The sequence below is a fragment of the Ammospiza nelsoni genome, chromosome 14 (genome assembly GCF_027579445.1).
Source record: "Ammospiza nelsoni isolate bAmmNel1 chromosome 14, bAmmNel1.pri, whole genome shotgun sequence".
NCBI lineage: Eukaryota > Metazoa > Chordata > Aves > Passeriformes > Passerellidae > Ammospiza > Ammospiza nelsoni.
Window position 1 is genome coordinate 6,769,734 of NC_080646.1, and position 19,777 is coordinate 6,789,510.

The window sequence follows — 19,777 nt, forward strand, 5'->3', positions numbered from 1 at the left end:
GCCTATTGCAAAGCCTCCCCAGCTGCTATTTAAAGTCCCAGAGTCGCATATGAAACCTGAATCAACAAAACTATAGGGGATTTCATTCACCTCCCCCTCCTCCTCTTTTTCCCCTCTCCTGCTCATCAAACAGTAATTTCTACCCTGAATTGGTTTCCCAAAGGGGTCTTTAATGAGCTTTTTCTATGGAGCCTTACACTCATATCTACCCAGCTCACGTCAGCTAATGCTGCTGCCCACCCAGCTCCTGCAGGCAAGGGGACAGGATCCCTGTCTCCTTTGCAGCTCAGAAATTCAGGCTCCAAATCCCTTTGAGATCCTGTATAACACCCATAGGAAGTTTTGCTTCCCAAGCCCAACAGCCCCTGCTACAAGAGGAGAAGGCAAATACAAATTTGCCTGGTGCCGATTCGCTGCTCTGAGCAATCCCAGCCCTGAGCACAGCTGGGGCTGCTGGTCTCGTAGGGAGGGAAAACCCTCCCAGAATGTTCCCAGAGCAGGGCTGGATCTCCCTGTGCCTCTGTGTGCTCCTCTGGGATGGGGAGAGATGCACATGGAAGAGGAGCGTGGAAAGGAGCTCCAGCTGGAAAGCGCATCTCTCCTGTCACAAGGCCCCTTTCTTGGGAGCTGCAGCAGCCAAGAGAAGGTAAATAAGGAAAACAGAAGCATGAATTCTTGTCTTCCTTAGAAATTACTGGCTTTCCCTGCAGGAGTATGGCTGTGTCTGCACTGGGCCCCTCAACCTATTTGGCAGGTGTTCTTAGCACTGCAGACTTGCAAATTCTCCTGAAGCCATGGCACGGATGAGCTGAGTGAGAGCAGCTGTAGAACAGAGAGCCACATGATGTCCTCAGGACATGAGGAGCCCTGGATTTAATTTCCAGATCTACCATTAACCTTGGACAAGACACTTGACATTGTGCCTCAGTTTCCCAAGCACTGAAGCAATAATAATTACAGCTGGGCTGGTTGCTTTGGAGGCTGTTTGTGAACCACCCCACAGAGTGCCAACCCTGTTATTAGTCCTCGGCCCTGTTATTAGACCTAAATCCAATTTCTGAATGAAGACTCCTGTGAAAAACACACAAACAGTTTCCCAGATCATCATTTTTATTAAAGTTCACAAGCAGCTGAAGGGAAAAAAAAAAAAAAAAAAAGCTTAGAAGATGTAAATAAATGTCATCCAGCTCATGGCAGACTGGCAGTGTGGAACATGTGTTCTTCCCGGCAGCGACGGCACCTGCTGCTCCGAAAAGACCTCTGCTGTTTGAAGCTGTGTCAAGGCTTTTCATGGCATTGCATCATTCAGCTGGCCAGGCTGCAGCCCAGCCTCATCCAGGGGTGAGAGGAGAGCCTGGAGAAGCTGGAGAAGTGCTGAGCAGGGAAGCAGGATGCTGGGGCACTGCAGGACCAGTCCTCGGCAGTGGTCAGTCAGGAGCTGCATCCCTGTACTGACAGCCTGAGATCCACGTGCCTTCCTCCACAGCAAAATGAGGAAAGGCTCGGGCTGACAGCTCTTGGATGCATAATCCCAAACACAGTTGGCAGCCAGCGTGCGTGGATAACCTGGGGCAGCCTCAGCCCAAGTGCTGGCAGGCAGCACGCCGTCAGAAATGCTCACATCTCTCCAAGGGGAAGCCAGGCTGTGGGGAGCAGCAGGAAGGAGGGGGATCCCTCCCCAGCCCACCCTGCAATGCTACCCTAATTCTCTTGCTTTCCCTCCTTGCTGGAGCCAAGGTGCCCCTTCCCAAGCGCTCCCCACTGCTCCCTTTTCTGCTCCTTTGCCAGTGAGAGCCTCACCCACGTGCAGGGAAGCTCAGCAGACCGGCTCTGAGCACGCGGTGGGCTTTATCTGGGGAATATCTCAGCAGTGGTGCTGCTGCCTTGGCACACTAACAGAGCCCTGTGCTCTTCCCAGCAGCTGTGTGTGGGGAGCTACCCGGCTTCTGACCAAATCACAGCAGCAAGGAAAGGAGGGGGAAAAATTTAAAAGGCCCAAAGTACAACCCAAAAGGCATCTGTCCTGTTTTGTCACAGTACATGGTGATGCTGGCAGCCATCCCGAGCTCCTATGTTTTAATATTTCAATAGCCATTGCTTCCATGAAATGGCCAGAGGATGGGGAGAGCCAGGTGCTCTCACCTTGTTCCCTTTAACAAACACTTCCAAGTCACCCAAGCAGCAAGCACTGCCAATGGCAAGTTCACTGCCTTAGAGAAAAACATATTAACATCTCTTAACCCCCCAAACTGAGTAACAAGAAGGGCTATCCAGCCCTGTTTGCTGAGGGATGCAGCCTCCATCTCCCCAGCCCTATTGGTCCATGGGAGCCCACAAGCCATCCCTGTGCCCAGCCTGGCAAGGCAGTGCTCTGGACTCCATCCCTGCACAGTGGCCAGTGAGCAGTGGTGGGGCTGGGTAGCCCTTGGTGACCCCTGGTGTGATGCAGGCAGGAGCTGTGCCTCCCATCCTGGTGCCAGGAAGGGTTGTGGAAGCTGCCTCGGAGTCCTGTGCGGGAGGACAGGAGGCTCTCGGTCACTGTGCTGGCTCCAGCCACAGGAGAGGGGACATGGATGTGACTCTGGCATCTGGGGAAGGAAAGAGAAAGCTCATTAAATGGTGTGGTGCTCAGCTCAGCCCACACACGGCACTCACCCCAACTCCCTGAGGTGGAAAGCAGCTGGTTTATTCAGGAGTTGGGGTGTCCTACGCTTGTGGAGGATAGGAGAGGCGCTTCAGCTGGGAAGGGCTCAGAGCCATGTAGCAAACTTCAGTGGACGTGATAAGGGAATGAAACATTGAGGGAAAAGCTTTCATTTTTTTTTATTTTTATTTTTTTTTAGGGCAAGGAGGAAGGCCCAAAAACTGGAACAGACAAAACAAGAAGACCCTTTTTCTCTTTTTCCACAGATTCCTCCAAAAACATCCGTATCACTGACATTTCCAAGGGGTTGATTAATACAGTCTGGGGCCAAGCTCAGACTGCACATGTTTCCATCTGCCCAGGGTTAGGAAAAGCCTGATTTTCATCGACTTTCCTCCCCAGGCCAGCCACTCCCTTCCAACACTGCCTGATAAACTGGCTTCAGAGACAACCAGCCACTTGGAAAGAGCAGCAGCAGGCAGAAAAACTGCAATCCCTGTTTATCCGGCCTCCCTATTATACACATGCAAATGGGTTTCCCTAGGAGCCACCGGGAGAGAAACCAGCTGTGACTCTGTTCCAGGAATTCCAGCAGGTTGCAAGCAACCACCCACCCCAGCAGCATGCAGGTGAGCAGCAGCCTCTAGGAGCCAGGAGATATCCTGACTTTTTTTGGGCTGTTCTTTGCAGGTACACAGGGCTTGGCATGGGAAGGTGCCTTTCTGTGAGCAGGGCTCTGGATGGAGATGGGAATGATGCATGCTGCAAGGTGAAATCATGTGGAAGGGCAGCAAGCAGCTGTAAATGTGTCTTTGCAAAAAAAGGCTTGTTATCGAAGCTGTAATATAATAACCAGGAGAAGCCATAGAACTGACCCAATTCCTGGTGAGTGTGGTATTGGAATACAGCTCAAGGCCTGGCACGCAGCCTAAATCTTTGCAGGAGCTCTGGGGCCAAAGTTCAGATTTCAAGTGCCAGAACAGCCTCAAAACCCTTCAGCCTTAGTCACTCAGTGCCCACCCAAAGGCAGGCACCAGCTGCTGGTGGCATCCTCAGCTCTCGCAGGAGCTTAGCACACACCCAAGGGCTCCAGTGGAAGCCACAAAATCAACTCTGAGATTCTGATATGCCCTAGGAATCAGTGCCTGAGCAGTGCCCAGCCACCAACCTCTGCTCCCTAAATTGAAGACTGTGAGGAGTGTCCTGTAAGAACCAAAAAGCACCTGATTAGGAACCTCTGGGCAGGGAACTTCTGGCTTCTTGATGCTACCTACAGGGTTTGGGTTGACCTGTTTGTTTGGAGATGGAAATTCCAACATCTCCACCCCAGGAGAGCATTTGAGGCTCAGGAGGCAGCACAGAGGGATGCAGTGGCTCCTCTTTCCAATTTGCCCTCCCTGGCTGGACCATGAAATCTGAAGTGACCATCCCACCCCCATCTGTGACTCTGCCCTGTGACAATCAGTGTCACACAGGACAGATAGTGTGGAGAAGCCACTTTAATGTGGAGACAGGCAGCTTGGAGAACCTGCTCCTGGTGCTGCCTGAAGTCACCTCTGAGGAGGGGTTGAGTTGTCCCCATCAACTGTCTCTGAACAGCACTGTGACAAACCACCCACCCCCTTCCCTGGGCTGTGCTTGTCCTTATCAACACAGAGTCCTGATTAGCCCCATGCTCATTTGTCATGTTCTGCCTCCCCTATGGCTCCACCACCCCAGGTGGGAGGGGATGAGGCTTTCACATTTCATACTGCTAATCACACTTGATCCCTGGAATTAACTGTGGGTAATAAGCACTAAATTAATGTCACACAGCCTCCCTGGCAGCAGTCCTGGGACCTCTGCTGAAATGTGTCCCTGCTCTGTCTGGGAAGGGCAAAGGCCATGCCCTGGAGGAAGCATTTCCAGCTGATCAGTTTTATGCTTCACAGGAAAGGCAGGCTGGGTGCTTTATGACCAACATTTGTCAAGGACAGACTATTCAGTTTTCAGGGACCAGTATACGGGCAGGAGGTTGTTTTTTCCATGAGAACAAAGTTCTGTCTCCTGCCATATGATTGCCCAGGCCTTTTTCCACCAGCCCACCTTGCTCTGCTCTGAGGGGTAGTTGCTCCTGAGTTTTTCCAGGTGAGAGCAAGCAATTCCATAGGAAACTGGACAGGTGCTGGCCAACCTGCCTTCTGGGCATCCCTACTTGAATAAGGAGCAAATCAGGTATTTGAGCAGAGACCTTCCATGGTGAGAGCTGCAAACCAGAAAATCCCTTGGTCAGACCTGCAATAGGACAATGGGGTGAACTGGATCATAGCCATAGGACCCTACAGCCAGTTACCCCAGTTTTTGCACAGCCAGGACAGCCAAGGCAGACACATGGGATGTGCACATCAGGGACATTCACTCACTAAATGAAATAAAACTTACTAAAAGAAAAAAAAAAAACCCACTCTAGAAAAATAATGTGGACAGACATTCTTTCTGGCAAGAGCTTGCATGTATTTTAAATAGTTCTTTTTACCGAAGACTGGAGGCAGAGCCAAAAAAGCACATAAAACCCTCACACAGTGACTTTTCACCAGTTTTATTTGCAGTTTCTAGTTTTCTGTGCTTGTGTCAGGCTCCCAATTACAGGGGGGAAAGAAGTATCAATGCAACCCCCACAAAACTATTTATTAGGTCTGAACAACCCAAATACAGCAGGGAGGAAAAAACGGTAGGGGAGGAAAACAACATCACTGTGACTTTGAAGACTGTTTTTTATTTAGTAGCTGAGGAACTGACTCCCATCTCAAACTACCCCCTATTCCTACTCCCAGCCATGTGGCTGGTGTTGAGCTTTAATATTCAGACACATCTGCTACCAGAGAAAATTAACTGTCAGCTCTAGGATGGCTCTTAAAGGGAGGCCCCATTGACCTGAGCTGAAAATGATGGAGTCCTCACAGTCTTTGCTGCAATATTTAATAGCCAAGTGACAGTTAATTAGATTACTGAGCCACCGTGACAGATGCTAGGCAACGCCTGAGGAGAATTTGGAAAGGCCATTATCTTACAGTGTTGGGAACACTTTAAGGTCTCATTTTAACCCTTTCCACTCCTGCCCTCATGGATGTCCAAGCCATGTTAAAACCAGGTGTTTTACAAAGGCCAGCGTAATGCCCTGGGTGGTTTTTTTCCCGCCTGAGAAAAGCAGGTGGTCATGTTGGGTTAATCCCTGGCTGAGGTGCCAGGAACTCCTCCTTGGTTCCCAGCTGGCATCAAGAAAGATGATCACTGGGAGGTGCCAGCAATTTCACCCGCTGGGCGATTCCCAGGCACACCAACCACACCAAGTGGAAAGCAGGGAAGTGAGAGGGTGTTAGAGGGTTTGGGCAGCATTCCTTCTTCCCTGTATTAAGTGAAGTGGATTTTGACGAGTCTGTGGAAGAATTTCCCTCCCCACAGTCCCCACTTCCCAAATAAAACTGTAAGTGAAGCTTGTCAATCCCACACCCATAGTGAGGGATTCCCAGCTCTTTCAGCTGGCTGGGATGCAGGCTGCAACCACCAGAGCAGGGCTGTGTGTGCTGCTGGCACTCAGAAACCTGCACACTGAGCTAGCAGATGAGTTACTGACTTCCTGGGAAGGTGATGCTATCTGAGTGCTGCCTGTATCACTATCTGCTTTCACAATGCAAGATGAGAAGAGTTTTTGGGCTTTGCCAGACCAGCTGTGTCTCAGCACAGGTTGGTGAGGACATGCAAAGCCCTGTGGAGCCACACTGACAACCAGAACAGCAACCAAACCCCCCACTGGGGAGGAGAGGGGAGGAAGCAGAAACCCTGTCCCAGGGGCACTGCAGGAGCACCTTCTCTGAGCAAGAGAAAATCAGAGCACCAGAATGAGACACAACATCATGGGTTTCCACCAACTTTCTTATTCTCACACAACCCAAAACACTGATAAACACATTCTTCTTCTGGTTACAAAACCCCTTCCCTCCCACTCAGGTCTGACACAGAAGTCTCAGAAGTTCTGATTTAACAAGCAACTGTTTGGATGATAAATAAACACCAAGACCATCAAATGCACCATAGCTTCTGCACTTCTGCTTCTGCTGCCCACTGAAATGTAAACAGAGAGCATAAAAAGAGAACCAGGATTTGCTGGCATTCCAAGGGTCACCTGCCTACATATTCAACAGTGCTAAATACACCACCCAGAAAAATCAGCAAAAATATCAAACTACTGAGACATTTCAAAGCACTTTTACCCTAGTATCTCCCAGGAGTCACATACAGTGTTTTTAGGAACCTTAACTCCCTCAGCTGCATGGAAACAGGATGTATTCCATGGTGAAAGCAGGTGTGGACTCACCACCACAGAAGGGTGAGGCTGGCACATCCAGCTACCTTGGAGCAGAAGGAGATGCCCCAACCATCTATGTATATGTATATCTTAAGATACTGTGAGGATCATCTGGAAATAAGAGAACCCTTGGAACTATCTAGACTTACACTAGAGCACTGCAGAGCTGGTTGCTCTTTTCTGGCTCTGCATCCCACTTTTAAATTGGGATGAATATTTTCCCATAAAATTACTTCAAGAGCACCTGTGGCTTCAGCATGGTCTGTGGACATACAACTGAGGCAAGATGGTAATTTTTAATTTAAGAGGAGGAGACCCTTACCTTCATTGACCTCCTGGAAACAAGCCCCCAGGCCCTGCCCCTCATCACGAGGGCAAGTGCTTCCAGGTGCTGACAAAAGCCGTGGGGATGAGCGAGTAAGGCACCGTGGTGATACAGTTCCACGTGTCCGACATGGGGTCATAGCAGTCCAGCGTTTTGCACCTCTGGGTGCCAAAGTAGCCTCCTACCACATAGAGTTTGTTGCCCGAGGCCAGGGCGTGGCAGGACATTCGCTTGGCCGTCATGTCCCCGATGCGCGTCCACTGGTCGGTCTCGCAGTCGAAGCGGTAGGCGGAGGCTGCCGTGAACTCCGTGTCCCCTCCCATGATGAAAATCTGGCTGCCCAGGACGGCGGCTGCTGTGTAGCGCCAGGGCTGCGGGCACTCGGCCTTGATGGTCCATCGGTTCTCGGCTGGGTCGTAGCACTGCACTTTGGACACCATGTCGCGGTGGATGCTGGTGCCACCGAAGACAAAGAGCTTCAGCCTGGCGCTCACCACCGCGGCGTTGCTCACTCCGTCCCTCAGAGGAGCCACCATCATCCACTTGTTGGATATGGGGTCGTACTTCTCCACTTGCTTCAAGGAAACCGAGGGAGATGCAGGGAAGACCCCAGCTACTGCAGTGTGTCCACCAACCACATAGAGGCAGTTTTCCAATTCGGCTGAGCCATGCCCAAACCGAGCGATCAACATTGGGGCAGCTTTGGACCATTCCTCATGTACGGTGTCATAAACCCAAACATCTTTGGAGACCCCGTTCTCTGAGCCCCTGCCTCCAGTGATGTACACTTTGCAGCCGATGGCACAGGCACTAAATTCCTTCCGTGGACTCGGCAGGTCTGCTTTGGGAATAATTTCCTTGGCTTTGTGATCCACTTGGTAAATCTTATCACACATGAAGGTTTGTCCTCCCAGGATCAGCAAGGTGTGCCCAGCTTTGCGAGGCCTGGCACAGAGGCTGGTGACCACCCCATCATTCTGGAGGATCTTCTTCTTGCACTGAATAGCTTCATCCAGGACAAGCTTGTTCCTTTCATCCACCATGATCAAGTCCTCGCAAGCCAAGGCTTCCTTGAGGCATTCTGAAGGAAGCAAAGCCAGACGAACATTCCTCAGAAGTTCTGGGAGATAAGCCTTCCGCTCATCCAGGTCGTATTTCACCCACTGCATGACAGCCTTGAAGACCTTTTCTTCATCCTCGATTTCCAGCTCATCACTGGAGATGAGGTCGAGCAAAGTGTCCTTGGAAAGGTTGTTGAAGTCCTCACTCTTGTGAACAGTCTCAAAGTTGACCAGGCACATCCTCCAGGAGAGCTCATAGAGCCGCCGGCACTGATGAGCATCCGAGAGCAGCATCATGCCCAGGCAGTTGGAAGGGTAGAGGTTCTTCTCCAGGAACTCAGCTGCAGCATCTCGGACATCATGGAACTGCAGCATGTCCCCAGCCTCCAGGAGGGACTCAGCATTCTCCTCGTTGATAATGATCCGAGAGGAGTAAGCAAAGTCCAGCAGCAGCTCCAGCACCTCCGGGTGGAGGCTGTCATGGAAGTTCACCTCATCATCCAGGCTCTCCCGGAGGCCGTTGCTGAACATGGCCTCGAAGTACCTGCTGGAGGCAGCCAGCACTGCACGGTGGCAGGGGAAGGACCTGTTCCCTGCCCAGAGGGTGACATCGGTGAACATGCAGTGCTTGCGCAGCGTGTTCAGGTGGGACAGGACGCAGTCCGGGTGGGAGGCTTTGTGGTAAAGCAGGATGTTCATGGAGCCGGTGCTGGTGCGGGATTTACGGTTCTCGTGCACGCTGACCGACATGGTGGCACAGCTCTTGCCTGCAGGGAGACAAACAGGGAAAGCATTATTCCCTCATCCTGACTGATACAAGGCATGGAGAACACATGCGTTAGTTATCCAACACTGGTACACGGCCAGTGGATCTCAGAGCTCCAGGTGACATCCCTGCAGCTCCTGCTCCATGGCTGCTCCTGCATCCTTTCCTCCTGCACCCTCGCATCCTCCAAAAAATCTAACTCAGGCTCAGCAGGGCAAGAAAGCAGAGAGGGGTGAAGGGGGAAATTCTGCTTTGGTTTCAACAAAGGAGCAACAAAGTGAGGCAATCAAACCCCAAACTTGGCGTAGATTGTTTCAACAGCCCCCAGAGGGTATTGGCAAACTGCAGAAGAGTTATTTTTCCTTAGAAAACAGCATAGAGAGAGCAGACTATCCAGGATAAAGGGCATTGGTCTGTTCTTGGCTCAGCAGAAATTAAGTTTGGCTTCTGATTTTCATGTAGATTTCTGTAAGTTTAGGAAAAGCAACTGCTACAGGTTTTATTTACAAAATATTTAATTACCAGCAGAAGCCAAAGGTTTAAGCTGATTTGTTGCACTTTTTGATTATAAAACTCACCAGATGCCTCATGTGACAAACATTTTTCAGGACAGATTCTATTCAGAATAAGACAAGAGAAAGACAGAAATTATGTTTTTTTACCAGACAGGCAGAATCAAACACAAGGCTTTTATTAGCTACTATTTCACATTAGTGCTACCTGATACCAATCCTTGCCTGTAGAAGAAAACCCTTTTGGACTAATTAAATTAATACTACCTAGATGATAAAATCCAAGTCATTTACTCCAAAATACTTCAGCCAGCTGCATTTTTTGCTTCCCATGGAACTAAAGCAGACAGACACATACACAGGCACAGCCCTCTCTTACAGGAGAAAGTTAATACAGAACTTGTCCCGAGGTTTGAAAAACGAACCTGAAAAATTCAAAATGGGGTCAACCCTCACTCCCAGTCACTGAATTGTTTACACAAGACAGTCAGGGAAGGCTTTTTAGATGGGTTCTTTTTGTTAATGTTGGTTGGATGGGTTTTTTTTAAACTTGCTCTTCACAGGCTGGGATTTCTCAAGGGTCTCTCCAGCCTGTAAACACGAGGTCTGCAGATGAGCCCAGCTCTCCCCAGCCAGCACTGGGGTCTTGGAGGAAACCACAAAATGCTGAGAGAATGGCGGCTGCGCTCCCAGGCTGCCAGGAGGTCACAGCCTTGACCTGGCACTGACCTGGAGCTGCTCAACCCTCCCACACTCCATGGGTGGATGACCTCAGGAGGAGGCAGATGGCCAGATAAGTCGCCTGACTCAGGCTCTGCTCAAGAACTTCCTGCCCCTGCTTCTCCAGCACCTCCAAAAGAGTTTGAATGAGACAAACAATTGTGGGCATGTTGCTCCTTCCCCACACGCTGTCAAGAGTTACTGAGGTTGGTCTTCTCAAGGCCTCGCTCATTCCTCAGGGCTGTGTCACAGTCCAGGGAAAAGTCTCTGCGCTTCTCCATGCAGGAACAACAGCTTGCCCAAGCAGCCACAAGTCCTGCTCAGCCTCATAGTGAGGGCAGAACACTGATGTGGGTAGTTGGGTGGGAAATGTCCATTTCCATGGCCCAAACTCTGCAAGCCTGGGATAGAGGCTGACAAGCGCATTTCACTCGTGACTGGAGGCTGTGCAGAAGCAAGGCTCCAAAACAGGAAGGAAAATGCCATTATGGAACAGCACTTTGAAGTGCATCTGAAGGAGATGTTTCCAACATCTACACCCAGCGCAGAACAACACTAATTTAAGGGGTTATTTGGATTCCCATGTCAGCGCCGAAGTGAGGAATACAAATGAAACATTTATAAGTCTGCTAAAAGCTATTGATTTAGGTTCCTATTCCTACAACCTCAGAAACCACCCTGCCACTGCTACAGCTTCCTTTTCTCACGCTCGGGTCAACTATTCACTGTTAACCTTTGATTTGCTTATGTACAAAAAAAGAAGCAACTTATATAGGATAGCTATGGAAACAAACACAGAGAGTGCAGGAAGGCAGCAATGATTTTTCTGACACTAAGATTAAAAGCACCTACTCAGAGTGGAAGGAGCAGGTCATTTAAAAAATTGAAATGTCTATATAAAAGCTGCAGCAAAGCCATTTTTTATATATACATACACATAAGGACATGTACATATATCACACATGTGCATACACACACATATATTTCAAATCTCAAGCTTCCAGCATCAAATATCTATCCCAGGGAACCTGGAGGCAAATAATATTTCTATCTTATATGTGTTGAAAAATATCCAGGAAATAAATTGGCAGTCCAGTTCTCACTGCTCTTTCTATCACGTTCACTACAGGCACCAACTGACTCTCAGCACAGCTGGAATTCTGAAAGCTGAAGAGGCCACAGTCACAGCCCCTTTACTTGTCCTCCCCTGGAGTGGAGTTATGACACTGGATGTCACTGGTCACAGACAAGCAGGGCTAGACAGAGCATTAAACTGAAACTAAAGCAGCCCCTGAACTCTGGGGTGCAGCCATCTCACCAGAAAGCCTTGCTTGTGGTTTTCAGCAACACCCAAACAGCTTTTTCTGAGGTCTTCTTGGATCCTGCCATAGCTGGACACAAGCAGAAAAGTGGCAGACACTAATCCTCCCCCTAATAACTCCCCTCACTGCATGCCTCAGTCTACCAGAGACCTTGGCATCATCTCACCCATATCAGACAAAGAGAAACTGCAGGCAGCAGCTACTTCATCAGGCAAATTTCTTCCAAAATGTAGCAGCTGACAAACCTTAGAAGCCTGCAGGCAAAGTGTCTTCTAGTTTCATAATATGTACAGAAGTGATTCAATTCAAGCCATGTTTAACTGCAGCCATGGGCAGGCTGGACCTGTGACACATGCACTTCTCTGAAGCAGAGGCATGCAGAGCACAATTTGGCCCCTACCACACTCCTTGCTCCCTTACCCAACAACTCAGCTAAAGAGAAAAAGCAGAACCACTCTGAATGAGGAGTACTTTACACAAAGCAACCTGTCAGTGGCCCTTGCCAAGCTCCCATCTGCTCTGTGAGAGCTTGGGGGTTATCAGAGCTCCCAGCTGCATCTTCCATCATGCACAAAGCAGTTGTGGAACAGCCATGTCAATGGGAACAGCAGAAGGCACGACCTGAACAAACTGGGGCTTGAATTTCTGCACGCTGCATTCATTTCTTTTCCCTCGAAAGGCAGTTATTGAAAAAATAAGTATCTGCTGCATAACCTTTAAAGGGATCTTACTGCACAGAGTAATAGAGGCAGATGATAATCCTTCTTCCATATGGATGAGGGCAGAGGGGCATCAGCTTTTTGACAGCTATCCAATGCTGTCTGCTGGCTGAAGTATTCCCCTGGCTGTCTGCAGCCTTTGTGCAGCCAGGATGGGAAAGACAGGTTTTTTCCAGCAGAGCAAGATAAGGTTGCTTTGAAAATCCTTCCACTCATCCAGACAGGGCAGACAGCAATCCTGAAAGAGGGAAGGAGTTGGCTCAAGAAAAAAAGACCCCTCAAATCTCAGCTCATGAAGAAAACGCCCCAGCAGTCTCTCTGGACAGGACAAAGCTTGCAAAGAGAACAAGGGGAAAAACAAAAGCAGAGAGCTGGCCAAACTCCCCACATGAAGAACCACAGCTCTCCTGTCCGAGTGCCTTTTGCTTCCTACAAACCAGGAGAAGACTTTCCATCCCACACTGATGGGTCACCCTTCCAGAGCCCTGCTGGAATGGTCCTCTAGGAGAACCTCAGGAGACACTCTACCACCTCTTGAAAAACCCAAGTGCCTCTTACATGGATACTTTGAAGCTGTATCAGGTCCTGTCCCCAATCACAAAAGAACTGCATATGAGAGAACAGCTCAGAAAGGCTATTGATACATGAACTATAATTAGCAGGCTTGGGGTTCCCCCTCCATCTCAAACCACGGGGCTCTCCACAAATCTCCAATTTCATTCACTACCTGCAGGGAATCACAGCTGAGATCCTGCTTGCTTTCAAGAGGACAAGATTTGAGAGTGATTAATATGCTCCCCAGTGGGATTTCAGGGAATCAAGAATCATTTCTACTTAGAAGAGCAAAACCACAGGGTTTATGAATGCTCTCCCAAGATCCTAAAGGCTGGCTAAACACCAACAAAGACTCCAAGTCCCATGATCCAAAACTGGCATTTTCTGTTTCACCCATGAGAGAAGCAGCAAGCAGAACACATTTCTTTTTGTACCACTCAACCATGAACTATTTAAAGCTGTAAATAAGTAAATCAATAAGCAGTAAGGTTCCTTGATGGCTCAGCTTACAAGACCTGGATGAAGCTGCTCAAACTACAGCAGAGTTTCATTCCCAAGAAGCCATATGGGCCCTCTATGCATGGGCTGTACTACAACAACACTCCTTCCAAATCAGAGCAGACCCACCTGAAATGGCCAGTGACAGCAGGCATAAGGTTAATCTTTATTTTCTCTCCATCTCACAGTATCAACCCTGGTGGCTGACACACTGTCTTGAATTTAGCCAAAGTTTAACTTCTCCCTGAAAGTGGTGGGATTAATTCTCTTTTAATTAGTAATGTGCCTGCTCCCTCATCCCAAATATCTCATCCTAATAGCTCAATACTATTATACTCTTCTGTACCTTTCTAATGCTCATGGACTCCACCACCTGGTGCTTAGGCCAGCAGCATTATCCCAGGCCAAAATTACTGCTATAGAAACAATTTCTCCCTTTTTATTGTACAGAGTAGCAAAGTAGAAATATAAAAGTCACCTACTGTGTTGTCTTCACAGGGAAGAGCTCCTTGCAAAACTGCTTAGGAGAAAGAGCAGTGAGGCAACACACTGTCAAACACAGAGCCAGATCAGCTGTGTTTCAGATGCAATTTCCCAGCACTGGTGGCCATCAAAAGGTTTGAGAAAGAGGATCTGTTACATGCAGGCCTTCACGTACTCAGAGGCAGCTCAAGCTTCAAAAGCAGAAAAAAACAACAGAAAACAGGAAAGGATGGTGGGGGAGAGACATAAAAAACAAGAAAGGGGAAGGAACAAATGTGAAGATGTTTTCTGATGATTTTCCTGGCCTTGCATAACACAGCAGACCGTCAGGTACACCGTTTGGAGCTGCTCGAAATGCTCAACACTAATAATGCTCTTCTGTCAAGAGTGCTTGAGATGAAAGGAATTGAAATTGCACCTGGCATTTAGTGCAGCAGCACACTTGTTTAGTGTGGAGCCTGGGCTGCTGCCAGGTGGGCAGCACAGGACCTTCACTACATTATCTCCCAGGCATGCCCTCTGCTCTGTCCACACTGTGGGCCTGCATGCAGACTTTGCTCTCTTACAGGTCAGGTTCATCTCCAGCCATGCCAGTGAATTCAGTGGTTTGCCTGTGTCAGCCAAATTTGTTCCTGTTCTCTTCAGGATGACTAACACAGCAAAGATGCAACTGGGATTTTGCAGGCTGGAATTCAGACAATGTAACTGCTGTGAATCAGAGGGTATCGCTCTAGATTTGCCCTTCCTGACAAACTCTTGATGTTTCACCAGATTTGCAAATAGGCAAACAAAGGAAAGGCAGCTGACTCCAGCCCCCCCAGTGCAGAATTTCTGATCCTGCCCCAGTCTTTGAGAATGGTAGGCATCCTTATCATTTCTTCTCATTTTCTCACTTCCTAGTCTAGCCTGTACATCCTAGACAGAAAACAGAGAGACCATGTGAAAGGCTCCTTCTGTTGGCTCAGACAGAAACTGGGAGGTTTTCCAAGCCCAATTCTGTAGGCTCCAGGAATCAGATTGTCTGGAGAAGATCCGGGTACATATCTCAACATTTTGAAACTCAGTCTGAGTTTCATATCCCACTCACATTCTCACATCCCATCCCCAGCAGTACCCACCACTCCTCCCTTTAAACCCATGCCCCACTCTGAGCCTACAGCCACCACAAGAATCTAAATGCCACTTACTTGATAGAAAATCAGAACATTATTGCCAAGCTGAACCAATTAGTGAGATTCTTGTTTTGTCTCACAAAAGCACTCGTAAAAGGGATGCAGTGCCTCAAATCTATGGCATGCACTCATCTGAGTCAAGGCAACCATGCCCCAACCACAATAAAAATACCTGTAGGAAATCCTCTTTGCATGCAATCCATGCAGTTCTATTTGCAAATCAGGTATTGCACTTGCTACTCTGCAGCTGAGATACTCCAAAAAGCTTCCTGAGCTACCTGTGACACAATCAAATAAAGTTCATGTTCACCACTAAGCACACTGGCTTTGCTGTTCCTGGGAATACCACGCCCTCCTACAACCACTACCCAAATTGGGATAAATAATGCTTTTAGCCACAGTCCAGGCTCCAGACAATAGCTTTTCACTGCTATGCCTTAACCCCAGCGGATCTTTTCAGAGCCTGTGATTCATTTCAGAGGCTGTGGTGGGGTTTTGTCCTTCCTGCTGCCCTCCAGCTCTGCTTGTGAATACATCCCATTCTGCCAGATCAATCACAGGCGCTATGCAAAATGAATGGGGGGCTGCAGAGGAGGCAAGCGAGTTCACAATCCCCTCTTCCAAATTATACCCAAAAAGGCTCCAGAATGGGAACAGCCTACTTGATTGCAGTACCTGCCCCAGCCCCATCTGGGCAGGATAAAGTCCTTTCCAAGCAAGCCAAACTTGCTAATGTGCTGCAAAGGCAAAAGGCCTTTGGTACTTCAAACACAGAGGAACCACATGCCACTTCCCAGAGAGAGTTTAGGAGATGAGATGTGGTATACATCAAATTAATGCCAGAGTAACCACAGCAGCTGCTGACTCCAGAGATCTTATTCAGATCCTCCCACTCTCCCAGCTCTGAGGCTGGCAGAGCTGAGTGCTCCAGTAGCCAGGCTGACCAAAAGCCCTATCACAGATGCTCACACCAAACAGGTCTGTCTGCCTGCCTGCTGTCAGGGCAGGATTTCAATTTTGGGCCTGGCCAGTTAAGCTGGGGTTTTGTTTTGCCTTCCCCACTCCCCTGCCAGGCAGGAGATCATGGTACAACTGCCAGGTTTGCTTTGCTCATTTGCAATTCTGGCTGGAGTTCAGAGCTGTGGAGATGGGAGGCCCTCACGCCTCCTGAATGGATCAGCCCCTTATGCTGCTGGGCATGGGGGACATCCATTCCCAAGTGACAGAAATTGAAGGGTCTGGGGCTGCAAGACAGGCCATTGCTTATTGCCCTCTGGCTCTGGAGAGAAGGAACAAAAAAATTCCGATTTTTCCATTTTGGTGCTCACACAGCATCAAAACACAGACTCAGCTTGCAAGTTCTGTGCCACTGTGGCATCCCAGCAGCACCCAGGCTGCCCTGGGCATCCTGCACACCCTGCAACAGAGCAGAGTGACTGCCAGTGTGGTACAGTAATAAATTTACCTCACCACAATGTGACAGGCCATCATATAAAACTGGTAGTCTTTGCAAAGCCTAATGGTCAGCAAGCAGACAGCGGTTATGGGACATGCAGCATTCCCAGGCTGAAGCAATGGAGGAAAGACAGAGCTGTCTGTTCTGGCTGGAGTGATACTAATAGTCACTGCGGGGATATAAAGCTGATAAGCAAAGACAGAGAGATGTGATGGTGGTTAAAGGTCAGGCCAGGGGGCCTGGGGTAGCTTGTTACAGCTAAATGCTTCCCAGGCAGCATCCCTGCAGCCACTGCTTTCAGCAAAGCCAGCTATGCTCACTGCAATTCAACTCCAGCCTGTGAAAGAGGGGAGCAAATCTGGCCCAAGTGCTGACAGGGCTCCAAAGCTGCCCCTTGCACAGTCCCTGAGCACAGCGTGGCTGCCACCAACACCCTGGGCCAGCTCTGCCTGTCCTGCCGCACCTACTCGGGCAAGGCAAGGCGCTGCTCAAGGCTCTTTTGTAACGCTGCCACTTCCATCCACACCTCCAACTCTGCCCTCCTCTCCCACCTCCACAGATGGCCACATCCTGCCCTTCCTGTTTCACTCATCCACCTCCTAAACACTGCCTGAAACTTCCCCTGACTGCTAAGAAGGATCTGAACTCCTGCAGGCTTTGGGAATGGCTGGTCACCGCCACAGGGACAGAAATGCTATCATAATTCACATGCGCATATGTACACACAGATATGCATGCACACACTCCTTATCTCCATATCAGGACATGTCCAGCACTCCCTCCAGAGCCAGAAGAACCATCTTATGGATCAGACTCATGCTCATTTTCACACACTTGGAATACATGTTATGCAATACTTTGTCATCTGTCCCCAAGCTGTTGCCTTCACAAATATATTTTGCCTTGTTCCTTCAGTCAAACCATTTTCAACTGGCCTGAACTCCTCTGCAAAAGCACATCTGAGACACCAATCTCTCTGCTTGAGTTACTTGAGCCTGCCCCAAACACAGCACGAGAGGATACCACACTCTGCACACATGCTGAGGCAGGAGGACTTCAGATAACAATCCTCAAATACTTGAGAAAATGAACAAGAAAGGAAGGGGAAATTTAAGTTCTTCAGTGCTGAAGCTGCTGAGTCTCACATCTCTACATTATGGTGCAATTCTGCAGCGATTTTCACTCTGCTTTTAATTCTGAGAATCTTGTGCCACCCCACACCTTCCTGTTGCAGAGCAGACTTCCACCTATGCCTCCTCCCCAGTGCTTTACTTGGGCTTATCAAAAAGATAAGCCAGAGCAGATGGCTGGGGTTAAAGACACAAAAGAGACAAAATATGCTTTCAGACAGAATTTGATTTGCAGCAGAAAACAGCACCAGGAAAACAGAGAGGCCCCAGAAAGGATCCTATAGCATTAAGGAGTCACTCTTTGAGAGATGTACAGAGAGCAGAACATACAGGAGAGATCAGGAGCAGAGACAAGAAAGCAGAAAGGAGAGCTCAGAACTCTGGACTGAGACTGTCACCAGGGCAGCTGAGGCAACAGCAGCAGCTTGCCACCAGCAGAACACATGGGCTGTGTTACACATCTCAGGTTGCTCCTAAGGTAACTTCAATAAAAACAACTGTCACAAGATGCAGGAAGGAAGAAGGAAAAACAAGGGAAGCTGTCAAAGTTTAAAGGTTGCAGAGCTGCTTGTTTTTCTCTTGCGGCTCTGGATCTGTCCTGGAGAGGAAGAGGTACATTTGGAGGAAGGCTACAAAATCCCACAGCACCCTGGCTGAGGAAATCTCTCCAGCAGATCACAAGAGAACCCAGGCAGAGATTGCCAGGAAAGGAAAACAGAGCAGTCATGACACTTGGACTCTCCACTGGAATAGTATGAAACATTCAGCTGTCTGCTTATGCAAAGCTGAGGGCAGATTTTCCAAGCACAGATCTGGCTGGTCTAAGCCCCCTACCCCAATAATCACAAGTGAAGAGATAAAGAAAATAAAGACAAAACAAATTTAGACAACACAACTACCAAATAGGCTCTTAACTTTTTTAAATGTGAAGGGGCCTGTGAGGACAGGAGGAGGAGGAAGAACTATTTTTCTCCCCTGTCAGCTCAGCTCAGTCACTCACACAAACCTGCTCACTTCTCTAGACAGGCTTGTTCAAACTGATTTAATACTGATTTCATCCGAGCCCATGGAAGTTGTGTCCCTCGGAGCACAGTTTTGAGATATTTGTATACACAGGGACGAAAGAGGCAGAAAAAAAGCAAAGCAAGAAGCAATGCCACCTGACTTTCTCATTAATGAAATTAATAGCCGGGGTTTAATATTTATTAACTTTTTTTTTTCTGCTTCGGAAGTTAGAAGACCTTCCCCTCCCTAAACCTTTTCCTGCCGCTTCCTGCCTATGGAACACGATGCTCCAAAGCCCCAACGAGCCTCGGGCCGGTACCGGGGGCAGCACTCATGGTCCCTCCTGCCGGGGGCCGGCCCATGCCCATGCCCGCGGCTCCGAACCCCCGCAAGCCCCGCGCTCGGAGGGGTCTGCCAGCGGCGCGCGAATCCGGGGGGAGAACACTCACCGTGGCTTGGCCGAGCGGAAATCTCCGTCAGACGGGAAGCCCCAGCGCGGGGTACCAGGGACGCGGAGATCGGGAATGCGGGGCGGGAGCGCGGAGCGAGCGCGGAGCGGGCCCGGCGCGGCCCCGCGCACAATGTACCCGCCGGGCGGGCCCGGCCGCGCGTGGGACCGCGAGGGCGGGGCTGCCCGCCGCCGCCGACACCAATCAGAGAGCGCTATTCCCGTGACGTCTCATTTCGCCGCGCCCCTTGCGAGGGAAGCGACCAATAGGAGAGGGGGAGGACGGTTTGTGGGCGAGGGGGCGGTTTGTGGGCGGGGCGGCAGTTTGTGGGCGGGGCGAGTCCCGTCGCTAAGGGCCGCCTTCCGCTGGGCCGGCCCTGCGGAGCTGCGGGCGCTCGGTGCCGGCCCCGCGCCGCTTGCTGCGGGGCTCTCCGGGAACGGCCCGCGCTGCGCTTCGGCCCCCTGTGCAGGCAGCTCTGGCACGAACCCGTCCCGCTGTGCCCCGGCTTTTGCCCCCGCAGTCTTGCCCGGCCCCCGCGTGTCCCGCAGGATGGGCATCGCGGAGCGATGTCCTTGTCTGTCACTCACTCGCTCACTCAAACACCGCACGCCCGCG

The 19,777-nt window shown here is 49.8% G+C and overlaps 1 protein-coding gene across 3 annotated transcripts; it reads right to left on the reverse strand.

Moving 5' to 3' along the window:
• Positions 1-1,124: 1,124 nt before the first annotated feature.
• Positions 1,125-19,280, reverse strand: KLHL25 (kelch like family member 25). Of its 3 annotated transcripts, none has more exons than XM_059482305.1 (3): positions 19,163-19,280; positions 7,312-9,142; positions 1,125-2,588 (listed from the first exon to the last, which is right to left on the reverse strand). In XM_059482305.1, the coding sequence occupies exon 2, from the start codon at positions 9,123-9,125 to the stop codon at positions 7,356-7,358; it is 1,770 nt and encodes a 589-aa protein (XP_059338288.1). In that variant the 5' UTR covers positions 9,126-9,142; positions 19,163-19,280; the 3' UTR covers positions 1,125-2,588; positions 7,312-7,355. The 3 variants fall into 3 exon arrangements, with proteins under 3 accessions (XP_059338288.1, XP_059338290.1, XP_059338289.1); XM_059482307.1 differs by lacking the exon at positions 1,125-2,588 and adding an exon at positions 2,812-4,889; XM_059482306.1 differs by lacking the exon at positions 1,125-2,588 and adding an exon at positions 5,223-6,745.
• Between the last annotated feature and the right edge of the window lie 497 nt (positions 19,281-19,777).